We start from the raw sequence: 27,801 nt of genomic DNA, 5'->3' as shown, positions 1-27,801 counted from the left end.
CCGCCTCGGCCGTCCCCGGGCGCACGCGCGCGGCGGCAGCGGCCGCCGGTCCCTCAGGCGGTGCCGCCCGCCCGGGCCGGTGACAGCGGCACCTCCGCCCTCTGCCCCCCCCGCAGCCATGGCGAGCGGCCGCGCAGAGGAGGCGGCGGCGGCGGCGGCCGAGGAGGAGGAGGAGGAGGCGGCGGCGGCAGCGGCGGCGCGTCTGGCGGCGGCGCTGCGGCAGCGGCTGCGGGGCTGGGAGGCGGCGCTGGCGACGGCGCAGCGGCTGCTGGTGTGGGAGAGGCCGCTGCACAGCCTGGTCACCGCGGCCGCGCTCGGCGGGGCCCTCTGGTGAGCTGGGGCGGGAAGGGGGACCGGGAGCCGTCGGTGCCGCCCGTCCGGTTGGTGCCCGTGCCCGCAGCGTGCCACGGCTTCGGGGCCCGCGGCGATGTCCCTGGGTTCCGGCGGCGTGCGCTCCCGCAGCCCGCACCGCCCTGGGGTATACACGGCCGGGAGTAGCCGCGCTGTTTTCCTCTGACAGGCATAAACAGGCCCCTCCCTGAAGGGAGAAAGTGCCAGGAGGATTTGCCTTGTCCCGCGATAATAAAATGCAGATGGGCCCAACTGGAGCCTCGCCCGGGCACGTTTCTGCTTAATTTTTGCATCCGTGTTTTTATCAGTTCGTTTCACTCGGTAACTGCGGTCAGAGAGCTCTACGGCCTCCTGCATCGGCAGCTGCCCTGGGGCGTTTTATTTAAACCCTTCTGCTCGGTAATCTTTCCCGGGAGGTGCTGATTTCTCACTCGGCTTTGGCGCGACAGCATTCCCCCTTTCCTGTTTTCCCTTCTCTGCCTCTTCGGCAGGGCAATGGGGAGGTGGGAGTGTGAGTGGCAGAGCCCAGCTGTGGATGGGAATGAAAAACATCCTGTTTGTTTGTGTAAACAGTGAGTCAGTTTTACTGATGAAAATGCTCTCAGCCAGTGGCCTTCCCAGCAGAAAAGGTCAGAAGTGGCCAGGGATAGAATTAAATGTTGGTTGCAGATGAAAATAGGAAGGGGCAGATTCTGGAGTTAGAGGAGGGAAAAATAAGTGACAAAACAACCTTCAAAGTCTCTCTGATGAGGCAGCTTATGTTCTGTTCCCTCATCCCTACGATTATCAGAAGTGTACGTGGTAGCCGGACGTAAACTCTTGGACTACTCTACCAGCTGAAAAGTGAGAGCAGAGCTATGAAGTGAGACAGAGGGGGAGAGGTACAGGTGGTGGGGGAGATGGTAGGGATAATAGACAATGACAGCATGAAAAGGTAGGGAAGAACAAAGAGTGTCCAAAATATGGGACAGCAGAGAGAGATTTAAATAGAGGAAGAAAAATAATTTAGGGTCTCACAGAGAATTCAGCCAGCATCTTTTAACTGCAATACATAAATGAGATGGAATAGGAAATTCTTCCAGAGATGATGTGTTAAGCTACAGAATTGCTGTTCAACGAGGAGTACAAATGTCATTGTTTAGGTCATTAAAGGTCCTGTAAGCCCATGGAAAGTGCAGTTTTAGTTCTGTGTGTGTGCCCAATGAGGCACATTTCACTTCCAGTTTTCCACCTGTGACTTGGTGGGAACACCTCCCTGCTCTGCACTGTGAGATTCTCCCTGACTACAGTCATTGTTCAGTATATTTGTCATTAGTTACTGGCAAACACTCACTGAGGAGGAGCAGGGTAAAAAAGCAAAACTGCTCCTCCTTTCTGGAAAGGAATATTCATTAAAGAGATAAAGGTGAATGCATTTCCCCCGTTTTTGGTTTTTTTTTTTTTGAGTGAGTTAAAAGCAGCTCTTCTGAACTAGAGAAAAGGATGAATGCAGACAGCCACTGCTGGCACAGGTGGCACCCTGGCACCTTTGTTGTCAAATCTCTGTGGAGTGGACAGATAAACTCTTTGAGTGGCATTGCACAGCTGTGTGTGAGTAGTATTGTGTGAGCTGACAAGTGGCTTGAGCCGGTGTGTGGATGTGGGATATGAAAAGTTTTATGATAAAGTCAAGTGAGCACCTAAACCATTTAAGTGCTAGCTAGGCTCTGGTCAAACAGGGAGAGGTTTGTGATAAGAGAATGGGCACCTGGGATGGCAAGATGCAGTACCTACCTGCATGTAATGCTGGACCTTGCCATCACAAATGGGATGTAGGTTTTCAGCAAACAGGCTGAGTGGCAAACAGTTTTCTGCTACAGCAGTTTGTCTTTGTGTTATCTAGAGCCTCCACCTTGAGGCTTTGGAGGGACCTGTACAAGTGAGCATTAGCTTTGTTTTGCAGCCTAGGGAGGATCTCAGAAGCAAGGAAGGAGAGCACTGGAAGATGGCAGGGAGTCAGCTGCCTGGTGGTGGGCAAAGGCACCATTTGAGAATGTGCTGTGGTGTGGGTGGGTGTCTGCAGAATACAATGCTTGCTACAGTGGCCCATAACAGTTGGGCATTTCTGCTTTGAGCTGTATCTGTTTGCTCACCAAGAGCAGTAATTCACTGCCTTTTGCCTATCTAACAATTTCTGTTTGGTTTCTAGGTTGTTTTCCTCCACCTCCCTGAGACCCCTCTTTCTCCTCAGCATGTCCCTTCTTGGCATCCTCTTGTTGGAGAAGTGGAAACCCAGGTTCCTGTTTGATTTCTCAGGTATGTGATGATTAGCACTGTAGATAGTGACATGGTTCTAGTGTTACCAGCTGCTGGGCTATGCCTTTGGCCCTTCCTGGGCTCTCTCAGCAGTCATGTAAGCCCCATTCCTCCTTTAACTGCAGGCCCAGGTACTGGTGCTGCCTCTTATCCTTTTGTGTCAGAGTATTCGGATGTATCCTAATACTCTGGGCATGGAGAATTGCTCCCAGTGCTGAGAAATTCTGGAAGTGGCTAATTTTGAGAGTGACTAAGGGGCCCAGCTAGCTTGCCAGGGAAGCTAATGACAGGGATGATGTGTTTCTGCTGTGTCCCTTCTCTCCTGAAAATGTGGCAAAAAGATAATTTCAAGTCTGAGCACTTATAGCCAGCTGAGCTGAGGGAAGGGAGGGAAAGGAGGGGAGTGAAGTGCATTGGTTTTAGTTAAGTTCGATGTGGGCTTACACCCTGAAAGAAGCAGAGCAAATGAGAGCCACTTCTTGTGGCAGTTAGCAGAGTGGATGATGAAGTTTGACAGCAACAACAGTTAGTGTATTGTACCTGTACTGAACAGCAGCTGATCTCCAGCTAATCAGTGAGTCTGATCACCTGTCTTATCTTTCCCTTTTATTGAAGGGTCTATGCCAACATTAGACACAAAAGCAGCAAGAGGAATGGCCTCATAAAGATGGTAGACATGGACTGGCTGCTGTCTGCTTTGAGTGCCTCCTTATTTAGAGTTTATTAAATGACAGAACCCAGACCTGCCTACTGCATCTACTGCTACTGTTCAAAGGCAGCTCAGGGCCCTCCATCCCTGCCTCTCTACTCTAGGGAGAGTTTCTGAATCAAAGCCCCTCTATATGTGTGTTTGTAAGGTGCCCTTTATTTGACCTAAAAGGGAACTGACTTAAAGGGTGCTTTCACAGAAATCCTGATAAGATTAGTATGTTACAGCTGTAGTCTTGAAACTGTTTGCTTTGTGTGGTTCAGGTAACCAGGCAGTTAAACTGGACTGGCCAATTTAATTTCCTGCTTATTCACATTATTTTTTTAAGGGAATAGTTTAAAGCCAACCCAAACCACCTCTCTTGAAACATGTCCAGAAATGCAAAAGCCTGGTGTCCAGTACAGAATGGTGTCATTGAGGCAGGTGGGGGTGGAATCATTCCAGCAAGTACTTGGCCTGTAAAAGTTGTGTTGTCATAGAAGAAATAGGAAATTCATACTGAAATCAATTTATATGAAGCAGAGCCATGAAGAATAAAAAAGAAAGGCAAACAAAACAGCAACATCAGAGATTAGGCTCATCCTATGCTATCAGCTCTGCTAGAAGTCAGTGCACATCCCACTGCACCTCTCCTCAGTGATCTTCACATTTTTCGCACCTTCCTTCTTTTCTGCTGTAGAGAACAGGGACACCTTTCTGATGTGCCTGTTTAGGTCACAGCCCTGATTTTGACATGATCCACTGGACCATGCTTCCTTTGCTTCCACAAGGAAGGAGTGGTGCTCTGCATTCCTGAGGGGCCTCCCATTGAATTGGTACTCCTGAACACTTAGGGGTTCTTGTTTGGCTCCCACTTCCTGCTGAAGCAGAGCTGGCCATTGTGGCTTACCTCCTTAGTGCCTCCTGTTAGTCTTTTCTGGAGTTCTGGGAGGTGGGTCAGTACCATACCTACAAGAGTCAGCACATACTTACGAACCTCAGCTTGTCACAGTTGTGTATGTCTCAGATGACTGCTTATAAGATGACTTCTGAAGGAATGCTAAAACCTCATCATGTATTTTGCAGTTACTCAGACACTGTGATCAGGGTCACGCTAACAGCATGAAAATGTGCAACTTTTTTAGGCCCTTTCAGAAGGGACTGCATATTTTCAGCTCCCATGCAGAGTAGTTCCTCAATATCTACATGGAGTTCTACTTAGATACTATTTAAGAACTTAGGAAGCATCTCCAGTTTCACCTGAAATGGGTATCAAGTAGGGCTGTTTTGGTAGCATTGCTGTTTGGCTGCTGTGTTTTGATCAGTGCAGGAGAGAGCAGTGTGGAAGAGCTCTAGCAAAAGTTGTGTTGCAATTGAATGCTAGTACTCCTTAAAAAGGGCCCCTGCTTTCTAGCTGAAGTTTACACACAGATGAAGAATGTCTCTTTTAGAAGCATTGAAAACCTGTAAGAGCCAAGGAATCCATCAACAGTAATTTGTCAGTACCAACATGTAACCTAAACTCCTGCATGGCTTTCTGATCTCTCAGAAGAGTCTGGTGTATGTCAAGTGATTTGTATTAAAACCACATTCCAGTGAAACAATGACAGAAAGATTTCAGCCAGTTATTGATAATCTGAGGCCAGCTCTGGGTGTCCTGCTTACCAACTTAGTTATACTGGTGCTTGACAGTCTTTCAGCACAGGTTGGAGTTAAGCCTTAACTGAGGAAACATTGCCTTTTGGAAATGCTCTAGGTTTTTTGGGATTGGGCTGTTCTTACAACTGGTCTAAGACTCCAATGCTTTGAGATGGCCAGCAGGCAGACTGCTCTACTACAGGAAGCAACATACTGTTGATCTGAAAGACAGCTTGTGTTTTGCCAGATAGCTGAAATCACGTGAAGACCCTGCAGCCTGCTGAAATGTTCTGCTCCCCAAAGTGTCTCTGAAACCTTCAGGATCAACTGAGAATTGTTTCACTCCTTCTGCTGGCGTATTTTGGATGGATTGGATGATTGCAGCCACTCAAGAGGAGTGGGGTTCCTGTGCCATCCCACTTACTGTGTTGCTGGCACATCTGTCCAGCAGAGGTGGAGAGCATCCCAGCTCCTCATTTGGTACACTGTACAACTGGTGTAGCCAGCCCTCACAGACTGGCTAGTGCCAGATGTAATGTATTTGGTGATTTAGTGTAGGTGATGGATGAGGCTTAGAGATAGAGCTGGATTTCTGTGTGCTGCGGTTAAGCAGCTTTAGATTCCTGAGCACAATAACAAAGCACAGCAATGGCGGTTGCAGGAGGGAAGCAGCTGCCCTGTGGGGGTGGAGCTGCCTCCATCACATTCACACTGCAGCTCTGGCTCCCCTGTGCACTGCCCCAGCCGCCATGCCAAATGCTCGTGGGCAGAGGAGCGGATGGGCAGCCCTGTCTGAGAGCAGTGGGCTCCTCTTGTCAGGCCTGATTACTGGAAATCTGGGTCACGCTCTCAAAGAATCGCCTCCTCCCCGGGTGGTTGGCCTCCTGCTCCACTGCTGAGCCGGCTGGTGCAGTGCCTGCAGCGGGAGGAGGAGTCTGGCAGACTTGGCCCAACACCCTGTGTCTTGGGAGAACAGTGGCAGGGCTGCTACAAGCAGTTAGGTCTCTTCTGTGGCTTGAGCTGGGTGGAGTCTGAAGTCTCACTGGGTGCTTGCAGTGATGGTTGTTCACATCTTTGGTGCATTTCCCTGAGGGAGTCGCTGCCACTCTTGGGCTTTGTGCCTGGCTGGTGACTCCAGAGAGGATTCAAACCCCTTTTTGTGCACGTTGCATTTCTTTACCCCATTTCCAACTATATGTCTAGTCTCTGAGGTTAAACTCTCTTCCTTTATTTTAGTTCTGTTGACATGGTGACATGCAGTGTAGGGGACAGGGTTAGGGTTATAACCTCATGCACCAAGTTTGCTGCTGGTCAGACAGCATCACAGATATATCAGTCCCTGCCAGCTCTAGGACAGTAGGCGGACAGGAGGGTAGAACTCAGTGAGCTATCAGAGCATGAACAGGGCATTGTTAAACACAGAAGACTTACAAAGACTGTGTTGATAGAAGAGCTTTGGTTGAGCCCTGTACATCCTGAGATACCAGTCAGCTTGATATCACAGATACCCAAATCTGTGAGCAACCAGGCTGATGAATTTCAGTTGTTGAAATTGTTTTCAGTTGTAGAAATTTTTTTTCAGTGTATCTAAAAGCAGAGCATAATCATACATGACCTCTGCTATTGAAACAACACTCCTTTTTTCAGTACTGCATTAGCTAAGTCCCTGTTTGATCATCACTGGGTGCAGTGCAGAGGGGAATGGGAGAGCCTTTCCCTTGTCCTTATCCAGAGTGACGGACCTTAGGAGTATAGTTATATCTGTGTCTGGCACAAAAGGCTGTCAGGGGACATAAAAGAGCCCTAAAATTAGAAAATTATGCACAAGACTGCTATTTGTTACTTAATTCCTTGGGAGAGGATGGAGACAACAGGGACATCTCTGGTATTTGTACATAGCATTCTGCCAAGGACTGGGCCTGGTCAGTGGGAAATTCAGCTCAGACCTCCTGGTGCCATGTTTAGCTCCGAAATGGAAGCTGAAGCTTTGCCCAGCTCCAAAACTGTGCTGGCAGTCCCCTTTGAATGACAAGTGCTGGCACCCACTGTGGGAATGGCACTGCCTAGACATGTGGGACACCAGGAAAAGCTGCATGATCCCTGGAGCAGACAGCCCCATGTAAGCACCACGGTACACATATGAGTGCCCTGCTGTGTGTGTGTTGGGCTGCAAGGTGTGCTGGGGTGCCCAGAGACCTCAGTGGCTCTGCTGCTCCAAGTCTCCAGGCACACTTGGTTAAAGCCTCCTCGGCTCAGGCTCCAAGCCAGCGATTCCTGCTTGCATGAGAGCACAAAGAGGGTCCCCAGGGTGCATCCAGAGCTAAGGATGATACATCTGCAGCTCTGCTCTGTTCAACTGGCAAAAACGTCGGGTTGTATTTTTTACTTGGCTGACTAATCTGCTGTGTTCTCTCTACAGCACAGCCATCAGAGGAGCCAGGAGGAGAGAGGTAAGCTCACAGATGTGTTCCTTGGTGTGGGGATAGTGGGGAAGCCTTAATTTAGTATGGTGATCTCACCTGTCCTTTTTTCCTGTTGTCAATAAACTGCATGGCTCCTGCTGTGAAACATTGCTAGTGACTTCCACACTGGTAGCTGCTTATCAGCTCAGGAGCCACAGTTTGGGACTCTGGGGAAAGCTAGTGTTCTTTCAGTAGCAATAAAGCTCAAGTACTTCTGATGTTAGGAGTTCTTAGGTTTCTTCCCTGGATCTGTCCTGAGCTATTTTAAGAGTCCTCCAGAGAGGAGATCACTGAGACTGACTTCCAGAGGCTGAACGTGCTCTCTCTGGTGGCGTGGCTTGCATCCTTGGCCGTGGCTGTAGGTCTGAGCACTGCATTCTGCCTACCTTGGACTTGGTGCCAGAGGAGGCCATATGACTAGTTCCACCTCCAGTGCTTCTGTCTGCGTGGCTTTGAGTAAACTGCTTTGCATCTTGGGCTTGTGGCATGGTATCTGTTGCTGCTTTGCTCAGGTGTCTCTTGACTTTCTTCCTGATTGAAGGGAAAAACTGTCTCTAAATCAAGCATCTTCCATAGTTCAGTTGAAAATGCAGCCAGTATTGTCAAGCTTTGGTAGGGAACTCTGCTTCCTGGTGCTGCTGTTCCCTTCCCCCAGGAAAAGACCATGTTCAAAGATTGTGTTCTTGCTCTTGTCTGTCTCTAGTGAGGGGGTGACTTCAGGGGCACAACCTCACCTGCTCAGTGTCCCTGAGCTGTGCCACTGTCTGGCAGAGAGCTGGGTCACCTTCAGGCTCTACCTGCAGGAACTGCTACAGTACAAGCGGCAAAATCCTGCCAAGGTAAGCTGGAGATACCTACTCTTCTGTGCAGGGGCTTTTATTTCCATTACTTGTACCTTAAGAAATGGAAGAATGTAAATTCAATATTTTTACAATTGCTATGCCTGTCCAGTATTTGCTGTTCGTTCCTTGCAGATTCTATGCCATGGGAAGTTTAAATAATGAGTAATTGACTTCCAGTATTTGTAAACTGGAGCTGAACTTAACCTTTCCTGTGAATGGCTTGCTGTATTTGATTTCATTTCTTAGTGTGCAAAGGAAACTCTTAGATTGGGACTGGGGAGAAAAAAAGGGAAGCCTACAGTCTCTGGCCCTTTTATGAGCTCCGTTCTTAAGCTGGTCCTATTTCACTAGCCAGGGTTGTTGCTAGCAAAGTCCAAATGCAGCGCTGTTTCTGAGTGCATGGAAACTTGTCATTAAACATGTTCTAATGGCTGTGATGTGTTGTTTGGAAAGGATTTATAGACAGGAACTGCCTGAGCATCACAAAAAATAGGACAGACCAACCACTAGGATTGTGTCAGGCTTCCTGGCATTCAGTGTGCCGAAAGGAGTGGGTTTCTAACCCTGCTTATTGCTCCTTTTCTGTCTCAGCCACAGGGAGTAGAAGACCAGGTCCAAAGATGCCCATAAAGAATTAAATCATTGGGAGCAAAGCCCATAGAGGAACCTTAGCTTTTGCAAACCCTCTCCATTATGAATTGAACTCTTAATTGCAGGATACAGTCCATATCTGAACCCATGCCCTGGTTTGCAGATTGTCTATTCTCATTTCCCCCAGCCTGCCCCCAGGCGAATGTAAGACAAGCCAAGGGCTGCACCATTGTACTTCACTTTTTCCAGAGGAGAAGGGTCCTGGTCTGATGGGAGCGTGGGCTCTGCTAGTGCTTCTGCCAGCTGGTTTATGGCACAGCAGTGGCACAGCATCTGGTCACTCTGTGACAGGTTCCTGTCTCTGCCAGGACAGTACAGTTTTCTCCTGAAGTGCTGAGCTCTACAGAGAGATGTACAAGTGGCAATTTGCAATATTCCATCATATCCTCAAGGAATGTAATTTACTTCATAAAGAACTGTCTGAGAAAGTTTTGATTTTTTTATTGGGGCATTGGGTTACCTTGGTCATCCAGCACTTGAATCTCTAATGCTTACAGCTTAACCCATCTGAGCTGTCCGAGTTCTGACTGTCAGCACCTGAATGTACTTGGTGCAGAGCTGGCTGACTGAGTTGGATAGGGCCATCCCTCATGTTGCACTAAGTGGGTTTCTGGCATGGGTTGCATAGATGTATCTCTGCCTCTTGTCACTTCTGTTTGTTCCTCTCTCTTCCTTCAGTTCTGCATGAGTGTCTGTTCAGGCTGCCTGATTCTGGCTGTAGTTGGACACTATGTTCCAGGCATAATGATCTCCTACATCATTTGTGAGTATAAGCAGCGCTCTTGTCTGAGTTAAGCTGAGACATGACCTAACTGTGCTGTTGATAGGCTGGTAAAAGCAGATTTGTAGTTTTCTCGAGGGGATCTGTGCTAGATGATGAATCAATTTACAGGGGATCCAGGAAGTCTCTGTAAGCACGTGCATGCAGTACGACTGCAAAGGCAGGAGAGGGAGCCGTGACTAAAACATGGGCGCCCTCTGTTCCCCACTGCTGAGGCTGTGCTGGCTGAGGCTCCAGGGAAGCAGGAAGTTACAGTCTCAGTTCCTGAGGTGGCAAATCCATATTGACAGTGTTGTTAACAAAGCTGCATGTTGGGTAAATAGACCTTTTCCACTGCATCATGAGTCCCTAATAGCTCTGCTCTGGTGCTCTGCTGCGAGTGCATCTACACATGAGCTCGATGCAGCTACCCATATAGAAATTTTGGTAATACTTAGTTTTAATTATCATTTTAGGGCTTCTTTTGCATGTTGGGTCTGGGGTGCAGTGGCTGAAGAGCTTATGCTTCATCTTAACATAAATCTATATTCTATCTAAGATCTGGCAGTAAAACCTAGTTAATCAAGCAGCTTTACAATGAGTAAGAAGAGCCATGGATGAGGATTTTTAGGCAGTCAGATGGGAAAAAACATGCCATTGAAATGTGTTTCCCTTGAAGACTTTCTCAGTGGCACCACAGGAAGAGTTGGGTTGTGATTGATCTGTCTCTCACACTGCTGCATTCCATGTCCGCAGTGCTCAGCATTCTGCTGTGGCCTCTGGTGGTCTACCATGAGCTGATCCAGAGGATGTACACGCGTTTGGAGCCTGTCCTGATGAAACTGGACTACAGTATGAAGGCAGAGACGCTGCACCACAAGCATGAGAAGAAGAGTAAGGAACCACCTTCTCTAGCTTTTTTTGGTGCTGTATTCCTAGGGTGCAGCCGTAGCAGAAGGACAATAGGGGACCATGTCTGCCAACACTGTGTGGTGACAGGCTGCAGGGGAGCAGGGGTGGAAACTTAAGGGTTATGTGGAGAGCAACTGTGTGCTCCCAGATGATCCTGAGAACAGCACACAAGAGCAATAGATTATGCTTGTCTCCAGGAACCCTGTGCACTTTCACAGGGGAAGTAGGGGATAATGGTGTATAAAGGCAGAAAATTCCTTCAGTGTCATATAAAGCCTTTCTTCTCTTTCTCACAGAACGACAAGGGAAGAGCGAGCCTGCAGCAGGTGATGAGCCAACAGCAGAGACAGAGAGTGAGAGCGAAGCAGAGCTGTCAGGCTTCTCCCCAGTGGTAAGAGCTCAAAGAGCTTAGCAGGAGCCAGTCCCTCCTCTCTGGTCTATAGCAGCTTAAGAGCCAAGGGGTGGTCTGAGTACAACAACAAGGACAACACACAGCAGAGCAATAAATCACTTCTTTGCAGAATTCTAAGGGGAAAAGGTCATGTGTTTGATGAAGGCCATCGTCTCCAATCTGGGTATTGAGAATTTGGTGCCACAGAGCTGATGATGCCATAGTAGGGCAGGGCCAGCCATGCCCCAGCCTCGTGCTAACCTCAGAATTACTTTGATGGTTTTGCTTCATGCTCAGAAAATGTGAGTGTTTCCTGAAGAAATGAACTTCCCTGCTGTAATGCGGAGAGGCTCCTCAAAACCGGAAAAGGGAGTTGAGCAGCTCTAGTGTCTCTTACACAGTTCTCTGCTTTCAGACAGATTATGTATGTGTGACCTTTCTATATTTGCACCACAGAAACAAAACGAGCAGCAGCTCTGGGCATGTAGCTGGGCTGTGAGGTAGGAAGTTTGTTTCCAAAGAAATGTGGATACTTGAGCCACTGCTACTTGTAGAAGGCTTTGTTGCACTCTGAATGCAAAAGGGAAGGGGTGTTCTCCTTGGTGATCCCAGGAGAAGAAGAAGGATCAAAGCCTTCTGAGACTCCTACAGTCTCGTCCCATCTTGTTCTGCCTCTTTGGTGTTCTTCACTGAGAGCAGGCAAACCTTTGGGCAGTGATTTATTGCAGGAAAGCCCATGAGCTGAGATACCCTTCCCTCCAATGCAGGGAGCACTTTGCCAGCATACTGTCCCTCCAGCTGTGACTTCTGCCTGGAAGGTCTGGAGATGCCCATAGGCAGCATGGGTACTTAGACACACAGGAATTTGTCTCTCTGCCTTCATCCCATGCAGGTGGATGTGAAGAAAACTGCCCTGGCACTATCAATCACAGATTCTGAGCTCTCTGATGAGGAGGCTTCTATCCTGGAGAGTGGGGGCTTTTCTGTTTCAAGGGCTACCACCCCACAGCTGACGGACGTTTCTGAAGGTACATAATGGGACACCTTGCTGCCCCCCTATCCTCAGTATTTTGGCCCAGAACAATGGGTCATAGAAATGGGAGGACAGGGAGAGAACCCAGCTATTTGCATGGGAAGAGCATTGAAAGGAGGAAGGAAAAGCAGTGCAGCATGCCCTGACTTCATGGCTCATCATAAGGGGATATCAGCCCCTAATTATTGCCCCACAATGCAATGTAGTCTTGTGACTCCAACAAGGGAGCAAGGCCACCCACAAAGTATCACAGAAATAACTGAATAGAATAGTCACACACAGATATATGATGCTGGGTGAAACAGGTCAGACTTACTAGCTCAGAGAAGGACTGGTTAGTGGCGAAGAACATGGAGGTAACCACTCAGTGGCCACTTGGGTGTCTGGGAAAGAGCAGGCAGGTGATGTAAGCACAATTTCCCTGACCTTTGGGAATTTTAATGGGAGGCTCTAAATGCAGAGAGCGTGAGCTGGAGCAGGAAGTCCTCTCTAAGCACAGAGCACATAGAACAGGATCACAAAAGAAACATTACATATGAATCATGCCACTGGCAGACGGGAATAACTGCAGACCTCTTCCTGCTGTCCTCCAAGGATGGGGAAGGTACCTTAAAGTCAGCTGTGATGTGTCAGCTGGGGAAGGCGGGTGGGCAGTCAAGGTGAGGGAACATGTGCCTTAATGCTGGTGCCTTTCAGACCTGGATCAGCAGAGCCTGCACAGTGAGCCAGAGGAGTCATTTTCCAAGGACCTGGCAGAGTTTCCATCCGTGGAAGAATATCATTCCAGAGACCTGGGACCACAGAGTGATGAAGACGCGTTTGGTGTGCCTCTGGGTCCTGAGCTTGCCCACGCTGCCTGTGAGCTGGACTCAGCAGACAAAGAGGCCACGGACTCTGACCTCTCCATCCTTCGCCTTGCGTCTCCTCTCCATTTTGTAAATACGCACTTCAATGGGAGCGGGCAAGCGGCAGGAGGCAATGCAGAGCCAAAGACTGTCCCTGCCCCAGGCCTGGGCATCTGCATTAACACGCTTAGCGAGGAGATCGTCACCACTGCCATCACCACGGCAGTGCAGAATACCCTCTCTGCCCTCCTGCAGTCCTCAGAGGCCAGCGAGGGACCCCCCCTCTCCGAGTTCCTCCCCACGGAGCCTGAAGAGAAACTGAGCTTCCAAGCACACCTGTCAGAGAGTGAAGTGGTGGAGACAGAGACAGAAGCTTCACCAGAGGATGAGGAGGAAGCAGATGACTTTGAGCTACTGGATCAAGGGGAGCTGGAGCAAATGGATGTAGAGCTGGGGTTCGGAGAGGAGCAGGAGGCGCAAGAGGCTGCTCCGTCTCCTTCCTCTCCCATGCTTGCTGAGCTGCCAAAGCAAGGAGATGAGGAGGAGGCAGTGATGACAGCAACATCTATGTCTTAGGTCTTACCTGTGCTCCCCCTTTTCCTCCATCATCACTGGAAAGAAGGAAAAACTCACACAGTGAACGTGCAGTGGGTTTTTAGATGTTTGTGTTGACTGGGATGGAAACGCATCAGTGTTAATGTGCTGTGTCTGGAATAATGAATCCTTTCCATCCTTCTAGAGCCTGGCCTTCACTGGCTGAGCAGGAGGCCCTGCAGCTGGGGAGGAGCCGGCTCCTAGAAGCCTTATGCCACAATTGAAACACCAACCCCAGCAAACGCTTCCTAGTAATGGTGCAGTATTTCGGTCTGTCTTCTGTTTGTCTTTTGTTTTGCACGCTGAGTACCGAGCTAGCTGTAGCTGCTGCTAATACCCACATCCCCAGTAGGACATATGCAATCTTATTTTATTGGGTTTTTAAATGGCTAAAAGTGTAAATAATTTTAACTTTCGTTGGTTTTGTCTGGGGGGAGGGATGGGGTGCCCAGTCAAATGTGGCTCTCAGGGGCAAGGAAAGGGAAAGGGGTCTTTGGAGCAGAGGATAGCAGTAAAGGGGCAAGGGCAGACGGGTGTTGTGCAAAGAGACCTCTTCTGCAGACTGTTACTGTCTTTTGTGTCACTGCTGGAACAGGGTGTTGGGCGATACCTGCTTTTTTTCCCTGTCTCATTTGAGTTCTGTTACTGGGTGGCTGTGGAGTTGATTTTTTTGCAATCAATGAAATTCACTCCTGGCCCTGTTCAGTACTCCAGTTTTTTGCTGCCGTGGCATCTCTTGCCTTCCGCACCACTGACCGTTCTAGCACCCCATCCGTGCTCTGCTGGGCATCGTAGCATGGCACCTGGAGACTCCGAGGTGACTGGAATAGAGCCAGGAGCTTTGTTACACGGCAGGATCCGTGGCTGGTTTCCCTTGGGGCAGGGGAGGAAGGATGGAGGGATAAGTTCAAGCTGTCCCATGGCGGCAGACACTTCTTGCTGGCCTGGCAGGAAGGATGGTTCTCGCCATGGCCCTCGTGGACTCCGCCTTCCCCTGAGCCTTCCCCGGGCGCCGGGCAGGTCTCTGGAGCGGGTGTTCCCACGGTGCTCCCGGAGGAAGGGCATGCGGAGGGGCGAGGGGGCCGCGGGGCGGGGCTGTGCCCGCCGGGGCGGGGCGGTGCCCGGTCCCGCCCCGTGACGCCCCGCCGGAAGCGGGCGCGGCGGGGCCGCCGGTGCCGGTGGCGGCAGTGCCGCCATGGAGTTCCCGGACCTGGGCGCGCACTGCTCCTGGCCCGCCTGCCAGCGCCTGGGTGAGCGCCGGGGAGCCCGGGGGGTGGGCACGGCTCGCACGCCGGCGACACGGCCGCGGCCTTGGGCCTGGGCGGCACGGAGCGGGCAGCCCGGCCTGCGGGGAGGCGGCGGGGTGGCGCCGGGCGCCCGCTCGGCAGCGGGGCTTGAAGGGCGGGACGTGTCGCCCGTGCTGCCCATGGCGGAGGGGTCCCTGATCCTCCTGCTTCCCGCGGGCACCCCGCTAGGGCGGGACTGGCTGTCCGTGCCACCGGGTTTCCGCCCGTGGTTCTGTCCCGGTACGCGGCTCTACCTGGCTGGGCAGCGGCTCTTGCCCGGGATAGCGGGGCAGGGCCCGGACAGGCACCCCCCTGGCGGGCCTAGGTGCTGCAGGCTGGGGAGGCCGCACGCGGCGGGGCCCCTGGGACCCCTCCATACCCCCTAATCCCGGTGGGCGAAGCCCGTAGCGACTGTCAGCATCACTTCCCACCGGTTTGAGGCCGGCAGCCCGCGGGGAAATCCGTGTGATTCAGGATGCTACTCCTGATCTCGGGGACCGCACGTTTTGAGGAGGAGCCCTAGTATTTCTGAAGACGTGGCTCTGGACCTGCAGCCCTTTTGTTTTCATGCTGGGGAATGAGGTGCGGCTCTGGCTTCGCCGCGGGGTCACTGTTTTGCCTTTGGGAAGTCGGGGAGGCCCCCAGGCTACGGGTGGGCAATGCTGATCTCCATGCTCTCTGCCCATGCCATATCCTGCTCCTAGACTTCCTTCCCCTGAAGTGCGATGCCTGCGAGCAGATCTTCTGCACCGACCACATCGCTTATGCCCAGCACGATTGCACCTCTGCCTACAAGAAGGTAAGTGCAGGGAGCAGATCTCATCCACCCTCCTGCATGGAGCTGCTGAGCTTTTCTAGCCACCCATCATAATAATCTGTGGTTACTTTGGTCACTTGAGCAGTTACCCTTGGGATGTGTACCGAATCTGAAGATGTACCTGAAAGCCAGGATCTGCGTCTCAGTGCCACAAACATCTAACCCTCCCTCTCCCACTGGGTGAAGTGGTTTGGGCATCTCCCAGCCACACCATCTTCCCTTCCCAGAGTGTATGTCTGTGCCTCTGCACCTGCTGTACAAGCTGGTTGGAGGGTCATGAGCAGGATCTCAAACTGCAGCTGAAGCTGTGGAAGCCATGGTAGGCAGGTCCTGAAAGGGAGAGGGATGACTGTGCAGCACTCATGGTTGCCCAGCTACCTGCTCCCAGCTCCCTGTTGTTGTCTCTGCAGGATGTGCAGGTCCCAGTGTGTCCCCTCTGTAACACCCCAGTCCCTGTGAGGCGGGGGGAGATGCCTGATGTTGTGGTGGGGGAGCACATTGACCGTGACTGCAAGTCTGACCCTGCACAACGCAAGCGTAAGGTAGGTGCTGTGGGGCTCTGCCAGGTGAGCTCTGCCAGGTCTCTGACACAGCCTGGCAGTGGGATGAAAACAACACAGATTCAGCCCTGGCACAGGCTGATCCAGGGAGGGTTGGTGAGCTGGAGGCATCCTCAGGGCTTTGTGGAAGCTGTCAGGGGAGAAAGGTGGTGATGGAGTGGGGCTGGGCAGCCACCTGGGACGTAAAGATGGTAAACTGTATGCTGCTATTAGGAAAATGCAGTTGGCAATTAGCTACCCCATCTTGCCAGGGGATGAAATTGCTGCAGGGAGCTGGCCCTGCAGGAATCCAGCCTGGCAGCAGCTGTAATGCCCTGGGCTGTCACTGCTCTGGTATGGAAGGCAGGAGTCCCTGGGCAAGGTAGTCTTTCTCCTGCTGTGCATTCTGTGGTTATGGAGATTCCTGTCTATGGAGACTGAGGCACCAGTGAATTACTAATGAACTATCTAAAGAAATTATTCAGAGACATCTAAAGAAAGTATTCAGAGACAAATTTCAGAGCCTTGCAGAAGATAACGCTGGTGGCGAAGGCTGGTCAGTGCTCAGGGCCTGACATGGAGAGAAGGGACAGCCCTACAGCATATGGTCCTTTTCAGCACTGCCGTGTCATCTTTCAGATCTTCACCAACAAGTGTTTGAAGCCTGGCTGCAAGCAGAAGGAGATGATGAAGGTGATCTGTGACCAGTGCCACAAGAACTTCTGCCTCAAGCATCGGCACCCCCTGGACCACGACTGCAGTGGGGCAGGGCATCCCCTTTCCAAAGCAGGGTGAGGGCCTGACAACAGACAGGCTGGGAGGGGTGGGGCTGTGTTTGCCAGATTGGTGACAGGGAAGAAGCCCGTTGTCTGGGACTGCTGCATTCTGACACTCTGTGCCCTTGTGCCAGGGTGTTCTCCTGCAGCACCAAGCACGCCAGTATACACAGTCTGTCCTGCAGCAAAACTGTCAGTACTGCCTGCTGACTGCTTTGCTCTTGCTTCTTTCCCCATCCCCTTATTCTGTAGCCAGTGGTTTCTGCCTGTCCTCGTACAGGGTTTTAGGGGGAGAAAGAGCACTTGAAACTCTTGAGAATAACAGCCGCAACATGGGAGGAAGAGGAGCCAGGGACGTGTCTCTCTTATCCAGCTTGATATCCCAAGGTGTTCAATGCCTAGGAATTGCTCATGATGGTAAACAGTTTCTCACAGGTGTCCTGTCTGTCCTAGGCATGCTGCAGTTACCAGAGCCCCGGCATCCTCCTCCAAAATAGTCACTGCATCAAGCAGCAGAGCAGCAGACAGCTCCTCTTCTCTGGCCTGTGCCAGGTAAGGTGATGGCCTGACTTGTAATTCTGAGGTGGGCATGACCAGGCTCATCTAGGCTCTCTGTGGAATGCCAGAGTCACAACCCCCTTCTTCTTGTGCCTCAGCAGGACTGATAGTCATACTAGGGCTCCCTGCCTTGACAATAACGCAGCTTTTCTTCTGCTTGCAGAGGAGGCAGAGCAGCTGCGTCGCAGACTCGCAGCACCTCCCCTCCAGCTGTCATGCTGCAGAATGGACTGGTGAGTGGCTTGGCCTGGCCACATGGGGTGGTTTCTGTGCCCTCTAAGAAGTGACTGTAACAAATGCTTTCTAGCCCACACTTTGTAGGTGACTGTGCTCCCAACTGTGTCTTCCCTGGCAGACAGTGATCCTGAATGTTCTGTGGGAGATCGGAGCTTGCTCTGGTGCCTGCGAATGACAGCTCTCAGCTAAGCACTAAGAGTTAAGCACTTGGTGCTTAGCTTTCCCCAAAGGGACAAAGTGCACCAGCCATTTTCCTTGGGTGTTGTCTTTCTGCAGTACAAGCAAAGGCTGGAGGAGACTGGAAGTTGCTTTCCACTGGTACTCTTGGCATACTCCTGCATTAGCAAGCAGGATGTGTCTCCTTGGGCAGTGGGAGAGCACTGCTGGTCTGTCCAGAGCCCCAGTTTATCACCTTTTTGTCTGGTCTCCTGGAGAGAGAAGATTTGCCCACCCTTGGCTAGGGAAGACTGTACCTACTACGTGTGCTTCAGGGCTGCTTCCTGCCCCCCAGCCTGGCCAAGCTGGTGACAAGGTGTTTTGTTTCAGAGTGAGGAAGAGGCCCTGCAGCGAGCTCTGGAGATGTCCCTGGCAGAGTCGGCACGCAGCTCAGCACAGCAGCCCAGGTACAGCCCCAAAGCATGTGGTGTGGTGTGTTGTGCACTCCCCTGTGTGTGAAAGGTGCCTGGGGAAGCATCATGTGGCTCTGGGATAACATTCCTCTCAGCACGTGTTTGCATATGATGCCTCTCTGGCTGACAGAGGAAAAAAGGAAGAGTCCAGAGCCAACAGGGAACTGTTCAGCAAGCAAGCCCCAGTCCTAGGGGTGCTGGTAGGGGACAGTGACTGACACACAGAGTAGGGCAAACTATTGTCTGACCACTTGTCAGCTAATGGGCTTGGCTGGAGCATGATAGGTGGAGTAGGGGTGTTCATGGAGGATACCCAGGAGCTCATGTCCCCAGGCACAGTGCCCAATGCTGCTAAAAGCACCATCTTACTGATTGGACTTAACAGGGCTCTCCTTGGCCCAAATTTCTGGCTGCCAGCCCCAGCTGGATCCTCTGCTCCCTCCCCAGCCCCATGCCTGTTCAAAGTTATCCTCAGTTGGTCCCTGCCTTAAGATATACTGGGGGTTGGAGTGAGAAGCTGAAACCCAGAAGGGCTCTGAGCACTCAGCCCCTGAACCTGAGGGAGGCTGAGGCACACAAGGCACCCCTCACTGTCCCAGCAGCACACAGGAGGAGGAGGATCTGGCACTGGCCCGGGCGCTGTCGGCGAGCGAAGCCGAGTACCAGCAGTCGCAGCGGCAGGTGAGTGAGGCTGTGGGCTGATCCTGGCCTAGCTGTTTGAGGGAGGGGGCTCCCTGGGTTCTGCTTACTCTGGGCTCTGTCTAGCCTGGTCCTCACCAGGAGGGCAGCCCAGCCTGGGGCAGCAGCAGCATCACTGCTGAGCACTCATCTCTGGGAACCTGAGCCCTGGATGTGCCCTCTTGTAGGAGAGGGGAAGAAGCCAGCTTGCCCTTGCTCACTGTGTGCTTCTCTGTTCCAGGGGCACAGTTCAAAGCCATCCAACTGCAGCATGTCGTAGGCAGGGGCAGCGGGCTGGGCCAGTGGACACAGGATCCTGCTTGTGACCCAAGGAGTGGCTCTGGCCTCCCACATGGATGCTGTGGGGCTCTGGCCCGGACATTGGTACCAAGAGCCCCTTGCCAAGGACAGCTCATCTCCCTGGGAGCTGTAAGCAACCAAATATACATTGACACTTCAGCCCTAGTACCTATATAAAATTAGTGCAGCAAATTGCTGATGCTCCTGGGGAGGTGAAGAGTGTACAGGATGGGGCTGGGTACACACTGACCAAAGCAAGCAGCAGCCCAGGGTCTGCACTTACCTGCAGTTGCCACAGCCATGTCCCAACACTGCTGGGACTGTGGGGCAAGGGCAGAGTTCTGTGGGGATGTCTCTGCATGCTCAGACACAGAGCTGGGATGTAGCTGCCTTCTGTAGTGGGGGGCTGGATTCCATCTCTGGGGAGGGCTGTGCCAGCCCGTCAGCAAAGAGCAAATGTGGCTGGGATGGTCTCTTGCCTGGGCATGGGATGGCTGAATGTGCAGCCTCCCAGCAGTGTGAAAGCAGCCCCCTCCCCACAGCCTCAGTGCCTCCCTGCTGTTTGCATGTACAAGAGCATGTTGGGCCTTACCCTGCTCACCTGGGGCACAAGACCTCTCTGAGACTGAATGGAGCTCCATTTCCTTTTTTGGTTTAATATAAATAACCTTGGCAGTGACTTGAATGGCAGCATCGCTCACATAGGATGGTTGTAGCTGCCTTCCTGCTGCCCTAAACTTAAACAGGGCCCTGTTTAAATGCTGCTGGGGTAGAAATGCCTCTGTTCTTCCAGTTGTGTTGCTGGAGATCCCCTCCTGGACAGCAGTGGCACAGAACCCCTCCTTACAGACAAAGCCCTGAGCCTAGCTAGAGCCTGGTTGGGTGGAGGGGATTTGTCCTGCTGGCCTCTTGTAGGGGGTCTGCAGCCATGCAGAGCTGTGCTGCTTTCCCACCTGCTGCTGCAACCATTCCTGCCTGCAGGGCTGTGCCTGGTTCTGCACAGGACTGGGCTGTCCTGCTCTGAGCAGCTGAGGGAGGGGGGTTCAGGCTGGGTCCAGGGAATGCTGAGACTTGTCATAGTGCTGCTTGGGAGAAAATAAAAGCATAGTACAAGGTACAGAGGTACCTGAGGGAGCAGTCACTTGGTGTCCAGCCCAGAGTGGCACATCTCTGTGGATGGTGGTTTAAGCGGGGGGCACATAGGGATGAGGGGACACCAGCTGCCCTGAGGGGACACCAGCTGCCCTGCTCTTGCATTGCTGTTGGGGTGCAGCCCCCTGCCAAGCTCAGCCCTTTGTGTGGGGATGGGGCAGGCGCTCACAGCCTGCTCAACCCCTTGCTCACCTAAGCCCAAGGAGCTCAACCTCGTGGCAGAGCTGCCAGTTGACCCAAGGGCACAGGCTCTAACCCTGCCTGCCCCCACCAAAGGGCACGTACCCTGCCCAGAGGACACAGGCATGGACCTGGGAAAGACCTGGTTCAAGAAACTACACAACAGCAAAATAAACGTGTACAAATGTAGTGGAGTGTCCAACCAAGCCTCTGCAGCTCTAAGGCAGGCAGGGCCCTTGCCTGCAGCCAGCAAAAGACTCCCAGGCAGTGTGGGGGCCTGAACCCAAGTCAGTGTCACAGCAGAACTCCTGGTCATGTTCATGACGCTTTCTTGCTGCTCTGGGGCTTCTCAGTGTGGTGCTCCTTGCTCTCGCTCTCGTCCCCAGTCTGCTGCTGCAGCCACATGCCAGCATACACACCTCCCTTCTGCAGCAGCTCCTCATGCCTGTGAGGAGAATGGAGGGATGCAGAGTGCTCAGCTGGCCACAGAGCCAGGGAGGGGATTCCTTCCCCCAGCCCTCCCCTTGTGCTCACCTCCCTCGCTCCACAATGTGTCCATCCTTAAGCACCAGGATCTGGTCTGCACCTACCACAGTGGAGAGCCTGCAGGGAGAAGCAGGTGTTACCCTGACTTGGGTGGCAGAGGGTTCCTGAGGGTTTGCATGGTGCCAGGAGATGCAGCCCCAGGGGCTCTCACCTCCTGAGCAGGGGGCAGGTCTGTGTGCTCCTCTTGTGGGATCTGGCCAGACCAGCCCTTTCCCCTTGTCCCTACCTGTGTGCAACAACGATGGTGGTGCGGTGGGCGCAGACCTTGGCCAGAGAAGCCTGGATGTTCCTCTCAGTCTCTGTGTCAAGTGCAGATGTGGCCTGCAAGGTGAGACACAACATGAGGAAGGGATAGAGGTCGTGTTGGCAGCTGCAGAGCTGGGTGAGGTTGGGCTGGGGCCACTGCTGTTACCTCATCCAGCAGGATGATGTGGGGACCCTTCAGGATGGTGCGTGCGATGGCAACGCGCTGCTTCTCACCCCCGCTCAGCTTCAGCCCCCGCTCTCCCACCTGGGTGTTGTATCCTGCAGCCACAAGAACAGAAACATGATGTGCTGGTGCCCTCTGAAATGGAGATGAGGACCTGCTGCCCTGGGAGGTCCTGCTGTGACTACACAGCCACATGGTGGAGCCTCAGCTTATCCCTGCCCAGGGGCTGATCTAGCCCTGGAAAGAAGGCAGAAAAAGGCAAAGCAAGACACAAAGTCATGCAGGTGTCCCCATGGGAGATGTCACCCAAGGATACCTGTGAGGGCAGCTAGAAGGTCTTAGGGGAGCATGGGATGGCGGGAACTGCAGGGGTCTCACCATCAGGAAAAGAAAGGATACGGTCGTGGATGTCAGCAGCCCGGGCTGCCTCCTGTACCTCCTGGTCAGTGGCCAGGATCCGTCCATAGCGGATATTGTTGGCGATGGTGTCGTTGAAGAGCACCGTGTCCTGGGGCACCACCCCAATGTGAGCACGCAGCGAAGCCTGCTTCACCTGGGAGGCAGGGGAGAGGGCTCAGGCACACCCACACCAAATGCAAAGATCTCTCCAAAACCCAACCCTACCCTCAGCCATGAGCCCCATTCCTTGCAAGCTATGTGCTGTCAGCTGCATCTCCACTCTGCAGTGGGGGGCCCTGACAGGGTCCTGGACCTTCCGAGGGAGCTGTGGTCTGTACCCAGCATTTCAGCCTGGGGTCCTGGAGTCGCACCATTCTGCCACTTCTGGCACAGCCTGAAGAGGGGCTGTGGGGGCTGCATGCTCACCCCTGCCCTGGGGAGGTGCTGGTGCCTGCACTGAGCAGTGCTGCCCAGAGGCCCAGATGAGCTGGTGTGTCCTCCCTGGTCCTTGGAAGCCCTTCCCCCTCACCTGGGAGATGTCCTGACCGTCAATGCGGATGCAGCCACCCTGTACATCGTAGAAGCGGAAGAGCAGACGGATGATAGTGCTCTTTCCAGAGCCTGAAGGTCCCACCTAGATACAAAGGAAAAGGGACTTAGAGATGGCCAATTCCTAGCTGCTGGAGGCCAGGGGCTGGACAGGAAAGGGCTGGTCCTGCTGGGGGCTGCCCTTCCCACCTTCATATTTTCCAGCTTCTCTGTCCCCATCCTTCCCTCCCACAGTGGACTCACAGTCCCACTCTCACCAGAGCCAGGGTTTGCCCAGGCATCACAGAAAAAGAGACATCCTGCAGGATTTCCTTCCTGGAAGAGGGACATGGAGAGGGGCTCAGGGCCACTCCATGGCCCCACATCCCTGTAGCAGGTCCCAGCCTGTGCCCAGTACCCCATACCCATCTATGTAGCTGAAGTGCACGTTCTCAAACTCAATCTGCCCAGCCTCCAAGCGCAGGTCGCTGGCATTCACCACATCCTTCACCTGTCGAAGTAGAGGCTCAGGCTCAGAGCCAGCCCAGGGCAGGACCACAGGCCCAGCGAGGGAGCAAGGTCCAGGAACGGTGGCACCCACCTCCTGCTCCTCATGGAAGAGCTCAAACATATTTTCCATGTCCACAAAGGAATTCTGGATCATCCTGAAGAGGGCAAAGACCAGAGCAAAGGGTTTGGGGGAGCACATACCAACCCAGTCACCCACGGAGAGGGGGACACCAGGCACTTCCACACCTCCCAGCATTACCTATAGTAAGTCCCGAACCAGTTGAGTGGCGTGTAGAGCTGGATTATGTAGGTGCCAAAGAGGACAAAATCCCCCACCTGGAAGGGACAGGGTATAGGGGTCTGTAACCACCAGCCCCAGGGCCCCACCTCAGCAGAGGTCTGCACAGGCTGGCACCAGCCTTACCTGCAGCTTGTTTTCAGTGACAAAGTAGGCACAGAGCAGGGACCCTGCCAGCAGCCCAAGGCCAATGACCAGGTTCTGGGTCTGGTTGAGGAGGCCCAGCGAGGCACTGACCTTCCATTCTGAGACCTGGAAGAGACAAAGTCCTCTGGGATGCTGCTGCCTCCAAACCAGAGCAGTGGTGATCTCCATCATCCCCACAGGTGCCTGTGAGGTTTGGCTGGTTCCCCCTTTGTGCCCCTAAAGGTACTGAGCACCCTGTACCTGGTACTTGACAATGGCATCGTTAAAGCGGTTCACCTCATAGCTCTCTGCATTGTAGTACTTCACCTACAGGAGCAGAGCTGGTATCAGCACCCAAGCAGTCCTCAGTGACCCCCCCCAACTCCTACAGTACCGTCTCGAAATTGAGGAGCGAGTCCACAGCCCGGGACTTGGCCTCATTGTCCCGCGTGTTCATGTCCCGACGGTACTTGGTTCTCCACTCAGTGATGAAGATGGTCAGAGCTGTGTTCAGGAGGAAGCTGCGTTGCAAGGCTCCTGCCACCCCACAGCCTGGCAGCCCTGCACCCTGAGCCCCCCCACTCACTCAGGTACAGGCTCATACACACGAAGATGATGAGGCCAAACCAAGCGCTGAAGACCGAGGTGAAGTAAACTATGCTGATGACAATATCCGCAATGGTGGGGACAATGCTGAAGATGATGTAGCTGGGGGGTGGGAGGGGAAATGGGACATCAGCCCAGCTCGGTGGGGCTGTCCAGCCAACCCCCCCACCCACCACAAGCACACTCTGACCTGAGCAGGCTGTTGATGCTGCTGGTGCCCCGGTCCACGCTACGCAGGACCTCACCAGTGCGACGCCCCAGGTGCCAGCGCAGGGACAGCCCATGCAGGTGGGCAAAGAGCTGCACCTGCACCTGCCTGTTGGTGAACTGCTGCACCCACACCCACAGGAAGGTGCGCAGGTTGCTCACAAAGCCAGTGGAACCTGCAGGGCAACACTGAAAGGTCAACCGAGATCAGCCCCACTGGGGCATGCAGAAGACTTCCAAAAGTCCAGCTGGGAAAGGGGGATTTGGGATGAAGCACATTCACTCTCCCTAACCTGGGACCAGCCCAGGTTGCTGATTCCAAGAGAACAGCAGTGATGGGGCATATGGGCTTCCCTGGCCACCCCAGAACTGGTATGATGTGCCCAATATCATCTCTCATCAGTGCTCCATCCTTCCCAATGGTCCTTACCAGCACCTCCACCTTGCAGGAACTTCAGCCCCACATAGCTGCAGACAGTCCAGGCCAGGGTGTGCCAGGGAGCACCCATTGTCAGCTCATTCACTGTGGGAAGTGTGCCAAGGGTCAGGATGGAGGGACAGGGAGCATCCCAGGGTGCCAGTGGGAACCAGCCCCAGCAGCCAGTGCTGGACCCTGACCCCCTGGACTCTGCTCCTGCCAAACCCCTGCAGCCCTCCAGGTCACCTCAACACCCCCCAGCACTTGGTGAGGCTGTGGTGAGCCTCACACCCCAAGCTCCAGGTGCCTCACCAATGTTCTTGTAGTAGATGGGCACGAAGACGTTGATGGCCCGCTCCAGCCCCATGAGTGCCATGCAGAACAGCACCAGCCCCTGCAGCAGGTGGTTGCCCCTCGGCCACATGTACGGCACCAGCAGCCGCAGCTTCCTCTGGAAATCCTTCCAGGTGGAGGTGGTTCTGCTGCCATCAGTCAGGAGTGGCTGGGGGAGAGCAGACCAAGGAGTCATTGCCCTGCCACCCCAATCCAGCTGGCAATGGTCCTGGGCAACACCCCAAGAAAACCAGTCCCACTCCAGAATGCCCACTCCATCCTCTAAACAGGGCTGCATCAGCAAGCAGGGAGCTTGGGCAGCCCTAAACCTTGTCCTCCCACATCTCATGAAGATGCTGATCCCAGGGCAGCTGTATTTCCATTTTATCCCCAGCTCCTTCCTGGCCATATCCTAAAATTGCTTCAGTCCTAGGACTCACCTGGCTGTTTTCCACGTCCCGCTCCTCCTCATTGATTAGCAGCATGTAGGGCTTGTGGGGTAGCCCCGGGGCCTTCATGCCCAGGATGAAGAGCATGAATGTGCAGATGTAACGCAGCAGCCAGAAGCCAAACTGCACCTGAATGGAGAGTGAGAATTCAGCATCTCAGCTGGCCCTGAGTACAAGCCTGAGCATGGGATGGGTATGATCTGAGAGAGACAATGAGCAGAGCATGGGGATGGGGTGCAGTGTGCAAGGGGACACCCCATGCAGCTCAGTGGGAGTGCCTGGTTGAGCACAGCACCTCAGGCAGCACCCAGACTTCTTCCTTCCTTCCCACATTATCTGGCTCCATGCCCTCTGGCTCAAGGTGCACCTACTCTAAGGGGTACATGGGGGCAAAGGGGTGTGGGAATCAGGGAAACAGCCCTACTTCTGTACCTGGGTCTGGGCTGGGTAGAAGCAGGACAGGAGCTGGGTGGGGGCATGGAGAGATGTGTGATAACTGAGCTTGGGACTGAAACATGTGGCAGATGTGTGGGTGCAACCCAGAACTGTAAACATCCTGGGCATGGCAGTACATGCATACTCCAGCACCACACCATGATGCTGCAGTCCCTCCCATCCCCAAAAGTGCCTTGCCCCCTTTCCCTGGCCACAGATCGCCAGCCCACCTTCTGGTTGGTGTCCTCCAGTGCCCACCACCACAGAGGGCTCCTCCAGCACATCAGGGTCAGGTTCTCAGCAGCAAAGGCCAGTGCCCAAAAGAGGAGGAGAACAGTGCCGTGGCCCCGTGTTCGGTCATGGGCCAGCACCCGGGTGTGCTCCAGCTGCAGGAGGGCAATGGCACAGCCCCAGCTGAGGGCCCAGAGGCAGGCATACAGCAACATATACCCATAGAGCTGTCTCAGCCCCACTCCTTGCCACAGCAGCCCACCAAAGGGCTGCAGGGCCAGGAACAGGGACAGCAGGACCTGGCCACGGTAGAGGTGAGAGCGGGGAATGTACTTGGGCTCCATGGCACGGCTGAAGCGGGCATAGCAGGCATACTGCAGGGCACCCAGCAACAGGCAGATGCTCAGCAGCACAGATGGCACCAACGTGAAGAAGAAGCAGGGCTGGAAGCCTTGCTGGACCCAGGCCTGGGTGATGGAGTTATTGCCCTCACAGTAGCCCCCCAGCACGGCCATCCTGGCAGGTCACCAGCTGTGGAGAGAAGAGAGCCCGAGACAAGGTTTCAGGATCGGCCGTGGTACCACCTGCACAGAGGGACTCACAGTGGGATGGCATGGCCAAGCAGCAAGGGCCCTCATAGGACAGGGGCAAGTACCGCTGGACATGGACACACATGACACGCTGCATGCAGCACACACAAGGCAGTGCATGCAAGCAGGGCCAGCTTTGCATGGCGATGGCCATGAGCTCCACACCTGCTGTGTGCCCTGGACGGGGGTACAACATTAGACTGGGCCCTCCACAGCCACCCGGGCCCCTGAGGATGCCCTCGGACACGAGAACAGCGGGAGCCGCAGGGACAGGAAGGCAGAGTGAAGCCGGGAACGGTCTCAAGTGGGAGGGAGCAACGGCGGTGATGCAGCGGCAGGGGCGCGGGTGGGCGAGCGGGCGGGGATGCGGAGGATGCTCGGGGAATCGCGGGGCCGTGCAGGAGAGAGGCAAGGGCAAGGACAGGGACGCATCAAGGAAAAACTCGCAGAGGGTGAGGCAGAGGCCGCGCCGGGTGAATGTCCGGGCGGTGCCGGCGCCGCTCAGGCCCGGCACAGGCGGCCGCAGCCCCGCCGCCGCTGTGTCTCATCGGCCGCCGTGTCGGCCCCGCCGCGCCCGCTCACCTGCCCTGGGCCGCCGGCCTTGGCCCCGTCCGGGCCCCGCGCCGCCGCCCGCCGCTGCCAGCCGGGTCCCGGCGCCGCTCCGCCCCGCCCCGCTCCCCGCCCCGCGCCAGCACCGCCGGCTCCTGCCGCCCGCCTCCTTCCCGGCACCGGCACCGGCACCCCTGCGGGTGTCCCTTCCCCGGGCCCCCGTGCCCAGCCCCGGGCGGCACGGACCTCCCCCGCAGCGCCGGGGATGGGGAGCGGTCGGTGCCGTGGGGCACACTCCCGGGCCGGTAGGCACGGAGGGTCTCCGCCTCCGACGTGAGACGCCCGCTCCCGCTTATCGCCGCCGCCAGCCCGGCCCTGCGGGGCCGCGATAGCCCCAGGAGCCCCTGCGGGGCCTCCACAGAGGTCAGGCAGGACGGGGCACTGCCCTCCCGGGGATAAATATAGCCCCTGCCTCCTCCTGGGAGCTCCCCGTGCCGCCGGAGCACGCGGCTGGCTCCTCCCAGCCTTCTGC

The 27,801-nt window shown here is 54.2% G+C and overlaps 3 protein-coding genes across 6 annotated transcripts; 2 read left to right on the top strand and 1 right to left on the bottom strand.

The window, feature by feature from the left end:
• Positions 1–103: 103 nt before the first annotated feature.
• Positions 104–14,175, top strand: RETREG2 (reticulophagy regulator family member 2). Its single transcript, XM_066553837.1, has 9 exons — positions 104–330; positions 2,540–2,646; positions 7,392–7,422; positions 8,138–8,273; positions 9,606–9,690; positions 10,444–10,581; positions 10,896–10,990; positions 11,883–12,018; positions 12,720–14,175. Exons 1-9 carry the CDS (start codon positions 119–121, stop codon positions 13,442–13,444), a joined length of 1,665 nt encoding a protein of 554 aa, XP_066409934.1. The 5' UTR covers positions 104–118; the 3' UTR covers positions 13,445–14,175.
• A 438-nt stretch (positions 14,176–14,613) lies between these two features.
• On the top strand, positions 14,614–20,399 carry ZFAND2B (zinc finger AN1-type containing 2B). 3 transcript variants are annotated; one of them, XM_066553371.1, is made up of 9 exons: positions 14,614–14,712; positions 15,453–15,547; positions 15,976–16,107; positions 16,744–16,895; positions 17,334–17,432; positions 17,602–17,671; positions 18,222–18,298; positions 18,907–18,985; positions 19,224–20,399. In XM_066553371.1, exons 1-9 carry the CDS (start codon positions 14,658–14,660, stop codon positions 19,260–19,262), a joined length of 798 nt encoding a protein of 265 aa, XP_066409468.1. In that variant the 5' UTR covers positions 14,614–14,657; the 3' UTR covers positions 19,263–20,399. The 3 variants fall into 3 exon arrangements, with proteins under 3 accessions (XP_066409468.1, XP_066409467.1, XP_066409470.1); XM_066553370.1 differs by having other exon boundaries at positions 18,904–18,985; XM_066553373.1 differs by lacking the exons at positions 14,614–14,712; positions 15,453–15,547 and adding an exon at positions 15,756–15,884 and having other exon boundaries at positions 18,904–18,985.
• Positions 20,400–20,785: 386 nt separating this feature from the next.
• ABCB6 (ATP binding cassette subfamily B member 6 (LAN blood group)) lies at positions 20,786–27,377 on the bottom strand. Of its 2 annotated transcripts, XM_066553369.1 has the most exons (20): positions 27,303–27,377; positions 26,130–26,661; positions 25,456–25,593; positions 24,995–25,184; positions 24,695–24,787; positions 24,248–24,440; positions 24,038–24,159; positions 23,846–23,955; positions 23,713–23,778; positions 23,452–23,577; positions 23,287–23,363; positions 23,119–23,182; positions 22,943–23,028; positions 22,796–22,853; positions 22,519–22,623; positions 21,969–22,143; positions 21,573–21,685; positions 21,387–21,481; positions 21,149–21,217; positions 20,786–21,059 (listed from the first exon to the last, which is right to left on the bottom strand). In XM_066553369.1, the coding sequence occupies exons 2-20, from the start codon at positions 26,643–26,645 to the stop codon at positions 20,933–20,935; spliced, it is 2,523 nt and encodes an 840-aa protein (XP_066409466.1). In that variant the 5' UTR covers positions 26,646–26,661; positions 27,303–27,377; the 3' UTR covers positions 20,786–20,932. The 2 variants fall into 2 exon arrangements, 1 of the variants encoding a protein (XP_066409466.1); XR_010783919.1 differs by lacking the exons at positions 20,786–21,059; positions 21,149–21,217 and having other exon boundaries at positions 22,027–22,143.
• Positions 27,378–27,801: the final 424 nt, after the last annotated feature.

This window comes from Molothrus aeneus, chromosome 7, assembly GCF_037042795.1.
Source record: "Molothrus aeneus isolate 106 chromosome 7, BPBGC_Maene_1.0, whole genome shotgun sequence".
Lineage (NCBI taxonomy): Eukaryota > Metazoa > Chordata > Aves > Passeriformes > Icteridae > Molothrus > Molothrus aeneus.
Note: the sequence above shows the minus strand (reverse complement) of the source record. Positions and strands in the feature narration are given on the sequence as shown.